Raw genomic sequence first — 13,506 nt, 5'->3', positions numbered from 1 at the left:
CTGCATTTCCTATCTATTTTAGGTATCCAAATTAAAGGCACTAAATAAATAACCAATCCTCAGAGTAATATAAGCACCTTTTTTTTTGTTTGTTTTTTCGAGACAGGGTTTCTCTGTAGCTTTGGAGCCTGTCCTGGAACTAGCTCTTGTAGACCAGGCTGGTCTCGAACTCACAGAGATCCGCCTGCCTCTGCCTCCCGAGAGCTGGGATTAAAGGCGTGCGCCACCACCGCCAGGTAAGCACCTTTTTTCTTACAGCTGGTATCATTTTAGGTACAGTAAACTGGCATGGATCTCTCACAAAACACCCAAACCTGTATGTGGTAATCATCTATTCCTCTGGGTTAGTTGCTGCTTTTTTTTTTTTTTTAAAGATATTTATTATGTATACAACATTCTGCCTCCATGTATGCGCGTACGCCAGAGGAGGGCACCATGTCTTATTACAGATGGTTTTGAGCCACCATGTGGTTGCTGGGAATTAAACTCAGGACCTCTGGAAGAGCAGCCAGTGCTCTTAACCACTGAGCCATCTCTGCTGCTTTTTAAGATCTCATTCTGCAATCCCAAGTTGGAGTTGAATTTGCAGAAATCTCCCTACCTCAGCCTTCCAAGAGCTAAGCTTCCTGGCTTGAGTCACCACACTCAAATTACTCCCTGGACTCTAAACCTAGCTTAACTATTTTAATCTCTTGACCATGGCATCATGTTGTACAGTTTCCTACCCTACATGTACACATGTACAGATTTTCTGAAAGGAAGAACAAAATACAGCTGTCTTTTATAATCAGGGTTCCAATACAGCTCAACGCAGCTAGGCATCCATCCACTGTGTGTAGTGAATTAATGCTTTTCTCATGCCTCTAGAATGGCACTATCTAAAAACAGTGTTCTCAGATGAGACCCCTCAACTGAAATTGTCTTATGCCTTCCCAGCCCTGGACGCAACTTTATGTAAAACAAAACAAAGGAACAACAACAACAAAAAAAAAACAACCCTGCAAATTGTGCCACGGAGTACTTTATGCTACTACTCATTCCTTTCAAAATACTGCAGTAAACCTCCCTTTAACTTCAATGTCTACTAATTTATATGACTCAAAACAGTTTCTGGACTGTCTATAGATAAAGACACAGGGAAAAAGCCCTTATCAAAACAAGGAAAAAAGAACTTTACTAAATATAATTTGCAGTTTCATCACAAAAACTGTCTCAAATTCACTATGTAGTATGTGATAAATCACAGAACCCAAGAAAGCAAGATTTTTCACTCTAGTCTTATTCCTCAACAGGCAAGTCATAATTCTCCCTCTTCTGGGCCTTTTGTGAATCTTCCTAGAGCACTCAAGGTTTTGTGGAACAATTCATGGGGTGAATCTAGCCATACTGGATGGAGATATCACCACTCACTCCAAGGCTCCAAATCAAGTCATGAACCAGTAGCACAGGCACTCATTTTCCCCATGTACAAATAAACTATTTCAAACTGCTGGGCTACTGCTTATTATTTAATAGTTGATGCTTGCACAGATGCCTATCTTTGTGAGAATACACTTTTACATTAAGTTAATATCCAGAAACAAACAGATCTCAATAACTGAAAAAAGACATCCCAACAGGAAAACGGACAAGGACAGGCAAACTGTAGAACAAATCCAAAAGGCAAATCAACATTTTCTGGCTTGGACATATTAAGAGGAAGAGCTATCAGCTAGTGAAAAAATCATGGCTGTCTTTGAAAAGACAAAAGTAACTTAAGAGGCTTATTTTGTTTTCTTAAGTTTTTAAGTTTCTTTCCAAACTAACCTATTATTGTTTGCATGTATGTTGTATGCACGCATGTGTGTGTGTGGGTCGGCAAGAGACTGACTTAAGGTTATCTTCCTTCAATCATTCTCTTCCTTCTTCACTGATCTCACTTGAACCTCGAGTTCACCAATTCGGCTACTTTGGGCTTATCTGGAAGGATTCCCCAGTCTGTAGGATTATAGACAGATTGTCACGTTCACTCAGCATTTATATGGATGCTGAGTTTCTGGACTCTGATCCTTACGTTTGTGGCAGGCACTTTATCACCTGAGCCATCACCACAGTTCCTAAACTACCCCTTTCTTTGGAATCTATCCAATGGAAACACAGATACTGGGGGGGGGGGGGGGGATTGAGTACTGACAAATGCCTGATACTGTATGCACATGTTAAACCGTGATTCTAGTTTTTTATAGACACACTGAAAAACTCTACATTTGTTTCTGAATGTGTATACGCACACAATGCTATGAGCACAGAGATAAATCTGGGATCACATTTATCTGGCTCTAAGCAAGGTTACCTATCTGACTATAGGCAGGGTTCCCTGAAATGGAGGAACAAAAAACATCAACCACCAACACCAGGAGGAAAAAAAGGAAAATATTTGGACTGAATCAAATTTGTACATCACATCAATAATAAACTACACATGTCAAGACTATGTGAACATCGATATATAGAAGTGCATATCTTTTAAAATGTGTGTTGTTGGGCATGTAATCCCAGCACTTTAGAAAGATGAGCTAGAAAGACCATGAATTAAGAGCCCAGGCTAGATGACATAGTGAAATCCTAATTTTTTAACAACTTCTTCTGTTCTTAGCCAACTACAATAGCCCATATCCCCAGCTGTTATGGAAGTGGAGGGACTTAGAAGATACCACATAGGTCCACGAGTTTGTTGGCCTGGACCCCATCGTGAACCTCTTTCTCAAAGGAAACTCTTATTTTGAACAATTTATTTTGAAAAAGCTACGGAACAAATCTACTAAGTAAAAGTAGTTAAAAATCAATGGATATAAGCTCTATAAAAGAAGTCTGCAGGTATTATTACAGAACTAAATTACTGAACAAATTCTAGTAAAGAAAAACTACCAAAAGCAACCCTTCACAGACTGGTTGCAGCCCAGTAACAAGCTGCTTGCTAGTTGCATGAAGTTCTGGTTTTGATCTGAGAACAAGCAAACCAAAATTAATAACAACAGCAGCCAGCACTTAACACTTAACTCTTCTAAACACAAGGCAATGATGATAAGACAAAATACAGACAACTACCACTGTTTGAACAGTTCTTGAAATGAAATGACTCAATGCTTCCAAATGGCTACCCAAAACTCTCCTAACTTTTCTGTTGCAAAGCATGGAAGTTTCAGTTACCTCCGTGTACACCAAGAAGTTGTGGCAATGAGAATTTGTGACCAGATCATTGCATAACCACTAAAAAAGCCATTTAAAATGTTCAATTAGAACTGATTCGAAAAGACGTAACTCTGTATATAGAGAACCACTAAGATGACACAACAAATTACCTGTGTCCAGAAGCCAAGACTAATTTTATTTACTCAAATATATACTGAAGCCACTATTGCAAGCTTCATCAGCATCACCAAGAACTCTCCAGTTACTTTCCCAAATGGGTTGTGCAAACATGGTAAGGATGAAGTTTTGGAGCCTGTTCTGGAACTACCTCTTGTAGGCCAGGTTGGCCTCGAACTCACAGAGATCCACCTGCCTCTACCTCCAGAGTGCTGGAATTAAAGGTGTATGCCACCACTGCCCAGCAGGAAGTTTTTTTTTTTTTAAATCTGATACCATTAAGTAATTGTGTTTGCAGAGAACCAAATACACAGAAATTCACTATTAAGTCAATGTAAGATTTAAGGATAGTTCAATTTTACCATGGTTTTCAAAGACAAATGAATTATAAAACTATATATAAACATGCATGTGTTCAGATCAACAAAGCAATATTCTGTTTCCTAATTTTGTTATAGTCCAGCTATTGAAAACCTAGTCCTAGAAAAGCTGCCTCAGCACTTTATTCCTCTTCATGAGCTAAGTACCACCCACCAAAAAAGCTCCATTTTAAAGTCTTGGTATTCAAAATCACTGACATGCTGCATCATAAAAACATTACCTCAGGGCTGGAGATGAAGCACTGGCCTGATAGAGGCAAGGCTCAGAGTTTCATTTCTAGCATGGCCAGGAAAAATTCTGAACAGGCAGTTCATTTACACTAATATGTATGTGCATTTCAAATATTTCAAAGTATTTTACATACTCAGTAACAGAAAGGTGAACAGCTGCGGAGGATGTAACCATCCCACAGAAATAAAATATGAATCATGCATGTAACTTAAAATAGTCATATCAAAATAAATGAAAACAGGTAAGATTTTAACATACTTAAAACCCAATATGCCCAAAATATTATTTTAATATGTAATTAGTATTTTAAAAACCGTTAATGTGTTATATCCTCTTTTAAACTACCTCACTTCTGACTAGTATATTTCAGTTCAGTAGCTGCTAGCTACCATTTTGGAAAAGGAGTATATTCTTAGAAAGCAAAATAGAAATCAACCTAAATCTTTTTTGCAGCAGTCATCCCAATTCAGTCTTGCACATTCCCAGTTTATTATTAATTTACAACTAGCAATAATTTTGAGAACTACTTATTGGTACTTAAGAAAAAAAATCACAGTATAACAACTGAGCATGGTAGCTAGCATAAATTTGTAATCCCAACATTTAGGAAGCAGAAAGATTAGAAATGCAAAACCATTTTCAGTCACATAGCAAGTCTGAGAGATCCTACCTCAAAACAGTGTGTTGTGTGTGTGTGTGTGTATGCGCACGCACACGTAATACTGTAACAGTTAAAGAAAATAAGCTCCAGAAAGGCAAATACATACTTGGAATCTGGAATCAACCTGATTTCTGGAGCTCCAACAGGGCTTCAGATTTCCCCAAATGGTGTTTACTGTTTGTTTCACTGTGGTTGAGACTAAATTAGACATGCACATGAACAACATCCAAGCAGCACCTGAGAAGCAGTCTCAACTCAAAGTACTAGTTGTTGTTGTTGGAGCTGGACAGACTGAATAAACTCACAGAACTTCTCAGCAACTTTTACAAATGTCAGAAAAATACACTGCCTTAAACTCCAGATGAGAAAACTAAAACGAATCATTCTGAATAGTGTGATAGAAAACACAATCAGTAGGTCACAATCTAGTTAAATTCAGGCTCACAAAAAACGGCTCAGCACATAAAGGCACTTGTCACCCAAACTTGGTGACCTGAAGAACTGACTCCACAAAGGTGGCCTTTGAATCCCCACACTGGTACAGTGCCTGTGGCACTTATCCATCCACAAACACATACACAAAGTTCATTACTCAAAACTATCCTTTGAAGAAGTTTAAGGAAGTATCATAAACTAGAAGTGAAAAACAGAGTTAAAAGCCACTTCAGATACAGCATCATCATCAACTCCTTGTATATAAAATGACTAAGTGCATACCTCATAGATCAGGTATGGCAGTATACACCTTTATATCCATATTCCTAATATCTTATATTCCATAAGAAGAGGCTGGTAGACCTCTGAGATTTCCAGACTAACACAAACTAGAGCGAGATCCAGGCTAGCTAGTGCTACACAGTAAGCCCTTGTCTCAAAAATAAAAATCTGCACAAAACCATACCTCATGAAGTGTCTGAGTATGCAGGAAATACATATGAAAGCTTAAGAGAACATCTAATAACAAGCCAGCAAGCTGTTCTCTTACAAAAAACACTCAAACATGATACATATATATGTACATAAAGAAAAGGGTCCAAGCCATGTATATTTCTAGATACTTTTTATAGCTTTTGTCTTCAGATGTTTTATTCTGTATTTCTCCTAAAAATAAAACAATGAATCCAATAGTCAGGTATAGCAGTGCATGCCTATACTCCCAGCAACGGAGTAGTGGAGACAAGAAAATCCTTAGTTCAAGGGCAGTCTGGGCAGCACATAGAGCAAGTTCCAAGTCCACTGAAATAGTTCAGACCCTGTCTCAAAATAACAAGTCTGCAGCTTTCTTTCCCTTTACAGTCACATTTGGACGCTATTCCTGGACAAAATAAAAGCTACAAACTGGGTATGGTTGTACAGGTCTGTAATCCCAGTAACTCAGTAGGTTAAGGCAGAATTGCAAATTCAAAGCCAAAGTTACATAAAACCCTGTCTCAAAGCCCAAATTATTGAGACCATTCAATTCCACTTAAAATTTTAATATTTACAAAAGCCATAGTTTAAATATGTACGATGCAAATTCATCTTAAAAATATTTGAACCTATACATTTTAGCAAAGAGCTCTAATACTAAGGAAGCTACCATTTCTCCCTCAGATACTACATTTAGAGTTGCTGGTGAGAGGTTGGTTGACACAGTTGTTTAAGCATCAAGAGTTTAGCCTACACTGACCTGGAAGTTAAAGAAAATAAAAAAGTAGTTTGTGTGGAGGTTAGAGAACTTGAGGGAGTCTGTTCTCTTCCCATCATGTGGACTGTCAGATTAAACTCAGATTGTCATGTCTGGCAGCAAGCACCTTATTAACCCACTGATCCATCTCTGTTGTCACTGTTTGTTTTCCAACCTAGAATACTGATGTTCCTGCCTCTGCCTCTCAAGGACTGGAATTTCAGGCATGTGCCACCAGGCCTGGTTTCCAACTAAGATTTTGTACTCACTGAAGTCATTATGTCCACAGCACACCACTCCTTCACTGTTAATTTAGTTTGTCATCAGTGATAAAATACCTACTGCACAACTTCATTATTGATCTCAATTTTTACTTTTAACAGTAAGTTAAATAAGGAATTATAGATCTATTACAATTCTTCAAGACGTGTCAATTATACACTTAAAGCCAGACATTAAGAGCTCTACATGTAATTAATTCCATCTACTATACAAAGGACCCCAAACTTCATTTCACCTATACAGACAGAAAAATTCCTCCACAAGAGCCAAAAACTGATTGACTTGCTCAACATCTACTTAAAATTGTTATTTAATGTGGAAGTATCCACCTCAGACATAAAGCATTAAAGCCTCAGGTGCAACTACCATATCATGCTCAGCCCAAAAATATACAATGCAATGACATTACAAAATTTCATGTCAGAGTTGGGCATGACACCTGGAGACAAAGCTTGTCTAGAGACTAAGACAAGAGGATCACATGAGACCAAGGACTCTTTTCATATACATTTAGCTCATACACATCACCTATGAATGCTGAAAATGGGCACAACGGGTTTTTGGGGTAATGGAGTTATGTGACAGTTGGTTTTTATTATCAATTTTAGACAATCTAGAAATTACCCAGGAACATTCTCTATCAAACATTGTGTAGATTAATATGGTCTATGGGTATGTCTGTGAAGGACTACTTTGAGTAGCTGGGAAGACTCACCTACTGTGGGTAGCAGCATTCTGTCAGGCAGGTGTAGAGAAAGAAAGAGCTGCTGAGCAGGCGTATATATGCATGCGTTAATGCACCACTCTCTGCTCCTGACTGGAAGTACTATGATGAGATGAATCAAGTTCCCTCAATGATGAACCATAACCTCCAATTGTGGGTCTAATAAACCATTCTTCCCATAAGCGGCTTTTTCAGGGCATTTTATCACTGTACTAGCAAACAGAACTAAGGATATTTATCACAGAGAACTGTTGCCAAAAGATGCACAATTTTAAGTATCCTTCCTAGCAAGCCATTCTGTTGCTTGAATAAATTATAGAATATACATTCTTATCTCTTTTCAGTAATACATTCTACCTCACTGAGCTTTCTAAAAAAGCACTTTGCTTTAGGTATGAAATGTATAGAAGCAAGTATGTTATACCAAATTACCCACAGCCACCAAATGTTCCCACTCTTTCCCATTCCTAGAGTTAGAGAGCTGCAGAGACAACTAATTATAGATGCATTTTTAATAGAAAAAGCAATATGCTTAGCACATTGTTTAGTATGTTTACCATGCTACTACTTATGTATGGATTTCTTTTTTCTAAAGAAAAGGCTGTCCTGGCATTGGGTACTAATCTTCAGCTCTTCACTGACTCTTAAATTTATTCGATTTACTCCATGTTTAAGAGCCGTGCCTCAAGGCAATACTGACCACAAAGCTCAAAGCACCAAGCTGCCTCTCAAAACTCTCAAATGACAATTCACAGGGCCAAAGGCCTGTGTCCCTGCACTTCCACCAAGCAGAGAGTGATAACAGTTCATAAATTCAGAGTTTCAGAATCACCCATACACTGAAAACCACAACTTAAAAAAAAGTACAACAAAATAAAAACATGAACAGCTCGAGTCTATAAACAACTTCTACTTCTAGTTTTTCCATTTCCAAAATTCCTTGACTATCTTCTAAACTAGAAAAAAATTCCTCTATGCTAAATAGAAGCCAAGCTCAAACACTAGGTATTATTTTACTTAGTTAATTCTACACATATGAAATTCTAGATGAGACAGAACTATGAAGACAGGAAACCCTAGAGGCTAAAGGGGTAACAGGGAAACTTTCATGGTGGTGTTGTGATGGCATACAAGTGTCAGTATTGATCAAAAACATTTAGAAAGTTTGTTTTGAAAAAGGAAACAAAAGCTGTCTTGCAGAATGTAACCCCTCTTTAAAAACTTAAGTGACAGAAAACAATGAGCTGTTGTGGGGTAAGAACTTTCTCAGCCAGGTTATTAGTTAGGCTGAGGAAGAAGGATAGCAAGTTCAAGGCCAATGTAGACAACTTAGAGCTTGCCTCAAAGTAATGAGATTAAAGGTGCAGCTCAGTAGGAGACCTTACCATGCACCTTTAGAGAGGGCTCTGGCCAGGTTCAACCTCAAAAGAAAAAGGGTTTCCTCCCCCTGGGGATTCTTCTGTTTTTTTTTCTTAAGAAACCTAAGATGGGAGAAAGCAAGGGAGGATGGACACAAACCAAGTGGATAATTTCACTGCATAAACATATAAAACATTTCAGACCACTGTACAAATCGCCCTTTTTACACGAGTCAATTACAAGATAATCAAGTACAAATCTATAATGTCCATTTCTTTACTTCTAGTTAGGGCTCTTCCTCTTTACCATTTTTTATATTTCAGAGTCCTGAAAAGTGTATCTTCTACAAAGTACACACACGATTGATTACAACGGGAAAAATTCCAAACATCCGAAAGTACACAAAAATGTGGCGTAATGTCCTTCGCAACCTTTATCAAATCCCCATCTCATTCTGAATTAAAAATGAGTGGAGTCCAGTCTAAGTAGGATCAGATATGTAGAGTAGGAAAGGGATCAATAAACTGGGTCCTGTGGTACAGATGTGTAATTCTAGCTACCCAAGGGGCTGAAGTGCCACTGCAAGTTCAAGGCCAGCATGAACTACCAGATACCAGAGTGAGTTCAAGGCCAGTCTGGACAACTTACTGGACAACTTTCTCTCAAAGAAAAAATAAATAAAGGGGTCAGAACACAGCCTGATGGTAAAACGCACTTGCTTAGTATGTACAACATTCTAGGTTCAATCATCAATACAACCATAATCAATTACTAATATTTCAGAGTTGCAACAGGGGTACTCATGAACGGACTGGAAAAAAGACACCAAAAGACTGCAAAGAAACTTTACAAAAAGCCAAACCGACTATATTGTACTACAGAATGACACGGAGTAAAGACCTGGTTTTCTACTGCCGACACTATGCACAGTAACTGGCTAAAACAAACTTTACAACGTGCAAGGTAAATAAAGCTGTCTATACTCTCTAAAAACCCTAAAGATAAACAGTAAAAACAAACTTTTCCAAAGGGCAGGAAGATGATGCATAATAGTGACCTTATCTAGGCAGGAAAGTATTTTAAGTCCATTCCCTGTGGCTCAGCTAACCATCTCTGCAATCTTTTGGAGGGTCTACTTAAGTGTTGCTTGGATCATTAGACTGACAACAAGTTTTAACCTGGAACACTGAGGAAGCCAGCTACAAGCTAATAAAGATTCCAGCAGTCATTATTACCTGTGTTGTCCGCAAGAAATTTACAATCATAAAATTTAAAATATATATTAGATCATTCTTCGTCAACAAGCTGCCTATGTTATTACCACGTGACCAATCAAATCCACAGAGCTAATCAGCAAGCTAAAAGAGGAAAAACAAAACACTGCAAATTAGGAAATTGTTAGGACCGAATAAAATCCTCTGGAATAAAGGATGCGCAAAAATGAAAACCTGTGGGAAACCATTCTACGTACATACAATACTCATGCACTAGAAGGCCTTCATAAAAATAGCCAAGACTCTCAAACATTTGAGATGCTGGCTCCCAGAATTGACTGACAGACAACAGCTGGGGAGGTTTTGTATTGATTTGAGATCCTCGCGCACTCAGGAAAAAAGAAATGAGGAGAAGGGGCCGTTACTAAGGCGAAAATAAACTATCCGGACTTCGTGTTCAACTTGGTGGCCCACCCCACCCCCATGGAAGTCCCTTACGAATTCCTCTACTCTAGACGCCTCTTTCCGCCACCCAGCCCAGACTCCGCAGCAGTGCACGGCCTCCTCTCAAAGAAACAAAAAGAACCTCATGGAAGAGGATTTAAAAAAAAAAAAAGCGCAAAACAACAACAACAAAAAAAAATACCTCCTTCGCAGCAGGCTGTGAAGAAACGCGTCCCTCCCACCTGCCGCCTGGCCTCGGGTCACCTTTGAACCCCGCCTTCCCAAGTCGCCTTTCTCCCCGGCGGCGGGGCCGCCCGCTCCCCAGGCCGCAAGCACCCCGGCCCGACCGCCCGCTCTCCCCGCGGCCGCCAAAGGTTCGCAGGGCCCCGGGTCGGTGCGACACCGGGGTGAGCCTCGGGGTCCGCCACGACGCCGCGGGCGAGGCGGAGAGCAGCCCCGCAGGCCCAGCCGCCCCGGGGTCCCAGTGAGCTGCTCGCCGCCGTCTGCGCCCCCCGCCCGGCCAGGCCTTCGCCGGCGCGCCCGCACCCCAGCCCCGCGCCTCCGGCCCAGCCCGGCCCGGCCGCCCGCCTCCCGGAGGCCTCGGGCCGCGGCGCTCCCGGGCAGCAGGCAGAGCCGGCGCCCGCCGCCTTGTTTCCAAACATAACGGAGCCCGGGCCCCCGAGACCGTTAAACCGCGTCGAGGGCAGACGCCAGCAGCGCAGACCCGCTGTACCCCGCCGCCGCCCGCCGCCACGCCTCGGCCCCCGGGGTCCCCGGCGTCCCCTGTCCCCGCTCCCGATGCCCAGCTCCCGCCCCGGCCTCCCCGCGGCCCGTACCTTGTAGAAAGCCCCGTTGGAGCCGCGAACCTCCACCGTCAGCTCCGCCATGTTGGAACCGCAAAGGCCGCTGGGAAGAGATTCTAGAAACTTTCCAACGCGAGGGGAGGAGGGGGGAGGGGCGAGCGCCGCGGGGGAGGGGCGGGCGGGAGGGAGGGCGGGACGCTCCCGGCCCGCTCCCGGGCTCTCCGCTTGCGGCGCCGCTCTGCGCGGGTGCTCGGGCGGCTTCCCTGCGGCGGGCCGGGCCCGCCCACGCCCACTCCCGCGCGTCCGGGCTCGCGCACAATGAGGGAGGCGGACCCGCCCGGGCGCGCCCGCCGACGCTCCCCTCAGGACCTGCCCGGCGGCAGCCGGGGCCTGGCGGGCCGGCGGGCGGGCGGGAGCGCGTGGCGGGCCGAAACTCTTCGGGGAAGCCTCTCCTCACGACCTTCCTCTGGAGCCTCGGGCCGGCGGCCTCGCCTCAGGCCCTCCCAGTGAGGAGCCTTTCGGTCGGCGAGCCTGGGAAGGCCGCGCTGAGGCTCGAGCTTCGTCCCTATCCCCACACAGTTCACGGGCCTCGCCCCGCGCGAAGCCAGCTCCGCACCTGTACCCGGCCGAGCACGGTCACCTTAGTACGTTAGGAGACACTGGGGGACTTGCGAATTTTGGAGGGGATTTTGCCAGAGACGGAGCCTCTCGGTCGCAGGTTAGCCTTGAACCCACAGAGCTCCTCCCTCTGCCCTTCTGAGTCCTGGGATTTACTTTTTCAAAGACTTTTTTTTTTTTTTTGAACAATGAGGAATTGTATTTGCCCCTGATGCAGAACACATGTGAAGTTTTTCAAATACGATCCAAGAACCACGTTGTGTGACTTTACCACAACCTACCCCAGCTCTGAAACCATGGTGGCACTAGTACTTGGTTTATTTTGATGAGTTAGTACCAAACTAACGTGACCTAGGCTTTTGGAAATATTACTTGAAGACTTCAGTTGTAAGTGTGTTCTTACATGGCCGTTTCCAAGGGAAAGTCGGTATATTTTTCTTTGCTTTATTTGGATTGCGCTGTGTAACCCAGCTGGCCTCATATTCCCTACCCTGCCTCCTGCCAGGTGCTGGGTGGGATTACAGACATGTGTTGCTGCTCAGCTGCTCAGCTGTTGCTTTAGACTGAAGTCTAATTAAACAGCCCAAGATGGCCTCCGAATTGCCTACCATTTTCTAGCCTTGGCCTCCAGAATGCTAGATTTACTGATGCGAGCCCCCTCACCCAGCTCCTCCTTGGCTTTTTTTTTTTTTTCAGTACATTTGCTTTACATAAGATTAACCCATTTTGCTTGGCGATGGTGATGCATGCCTTTAATCCCAGCACTAGGGAGGCAGAAGCAAGCAGTTTGGGAGGTTCGAGGCCAGCCTGTTCTACAAAAGTTTGCTCCAGGACAGGCTCCAAAGCAACAGAGAAACCCTGTCTCGAAAAAAGAAAGCAAACAAAAAAGATTAACCCATTTTAAACTGAAAGTTCAGTAGCTAAATGACCAATTTAGAACATTTTCATTACAAACAATAACACTTGTTCTGTTACTACATATGCTTTTGTGACTGGCTTCTTCCATTTAGAATAGTATTTTCAAGTTCATGGTATTACTAGGTATTATTTTTGTCACAATGTCACCGTTGTATAAGCATACCACATATTGTTGGTGGGTTTTTTGAGTATGTTTTGAGGGTCAGGGTAGTGAGAATTGAAATCAGGTTCACACCCTAACCATACACTCTGCCACTAAGATACACACATCACTATCTACTTAAGGCCTTTTATTTGTTCATCGCTCCTGTGAGGGCCCAGTGTAGTAGCCCATACTAGTAATTCATCACTTCTGTAGAGAATGCAAGGGATCAGGAATGCAAGGTTATCCTCAGCTATATTACCAGTTCCAGGCCAGTCTGGACTACAGTAGACTCTCAAAACAAAAAGAACTCCACTGATAATTGAGTCATAGTCTCTTATCTGTTAAAAGTAAAGTGGGTGCCCAGAGGCAAGAGGATTTCTGAGGCCAGCCTGGTTTATATAGCTAGTTCTAGGACTGCTGTCTTGCCTCAAAACAAACAAAACAAAAACAAACAAACAAAAAAAGCCAGAGTGTTAGAGAGGCTCAGGCCCAGGGGTGGTGGTGCAGGCTTTTAATCCCAGCACTCAGGAGGCAGAGGCAGGTGGATCTCTGTGAGTTCGAGGCCAGCCTGGTCTACAAGAGCTAGTTCCAGGACAGGAACCAAAAGCTACGGAGAAACCCTGTCTCTAAAAATAAAAAATAAAAAAAAAAAGAAGAAGACATGGCTTAGCAGTTAAGAACTCTTGTTCTTGCAGAAGACTGAGGTTTGTTT

At 42.5% G+C, this 13,506-nt stretch overlaps 1 protein-coding gene across 5 annotated transcripts in view; it reads right to left on the bottom strand.

Moving 5' to 3' along the window:
• The window catches only part of Fxr1 (FMR1 autosomal homolog 1), a 47,337-nt gene extending 36,105 nt beyond the window's left edge, over positions 1 to 11,232 (bottom strand). For all 5 annotated transcript variants that reach the window (XM_041659058.1, XM_041659059.1, XM_041659060.1 and 2 more), the window contains exon 1: positions 11,147 to 11,232. In XM_041659058.1, coding sequence (XP_041514992.1) covers positions 11,147 to 11,197 — 51 coding nt within the window. In that variant the 5' untranslated portion in view covers positions 11,198 to 11,232. The remainder of the gene's footprint in view (positions 1 to 11,146) is intronic.
• Between the last annotated feature and the right edge of the window lie 2,274 nt (positions 11,233 to 13,506).

The sequence above is a fragment of the Microtus oregoni genome, unplaced genomic scaffold (assembly GCF_018167655.1).
Source record: "Microtus oregoni isolate MIOR12 unplaced genomic scaffold, Mior012 000010F_ref0000083, whole genome shotgun sequence".
NCBI lineage: Eukaryota > Metazoa > Chordata > Mammalia > Rodentia > Cricetidae > Microtus > Microtus oregoni.
Note: the sequence above shows the minus strand (reverse complement) of the source record. Positions and strands in the feature narration are given on the sequence as shown.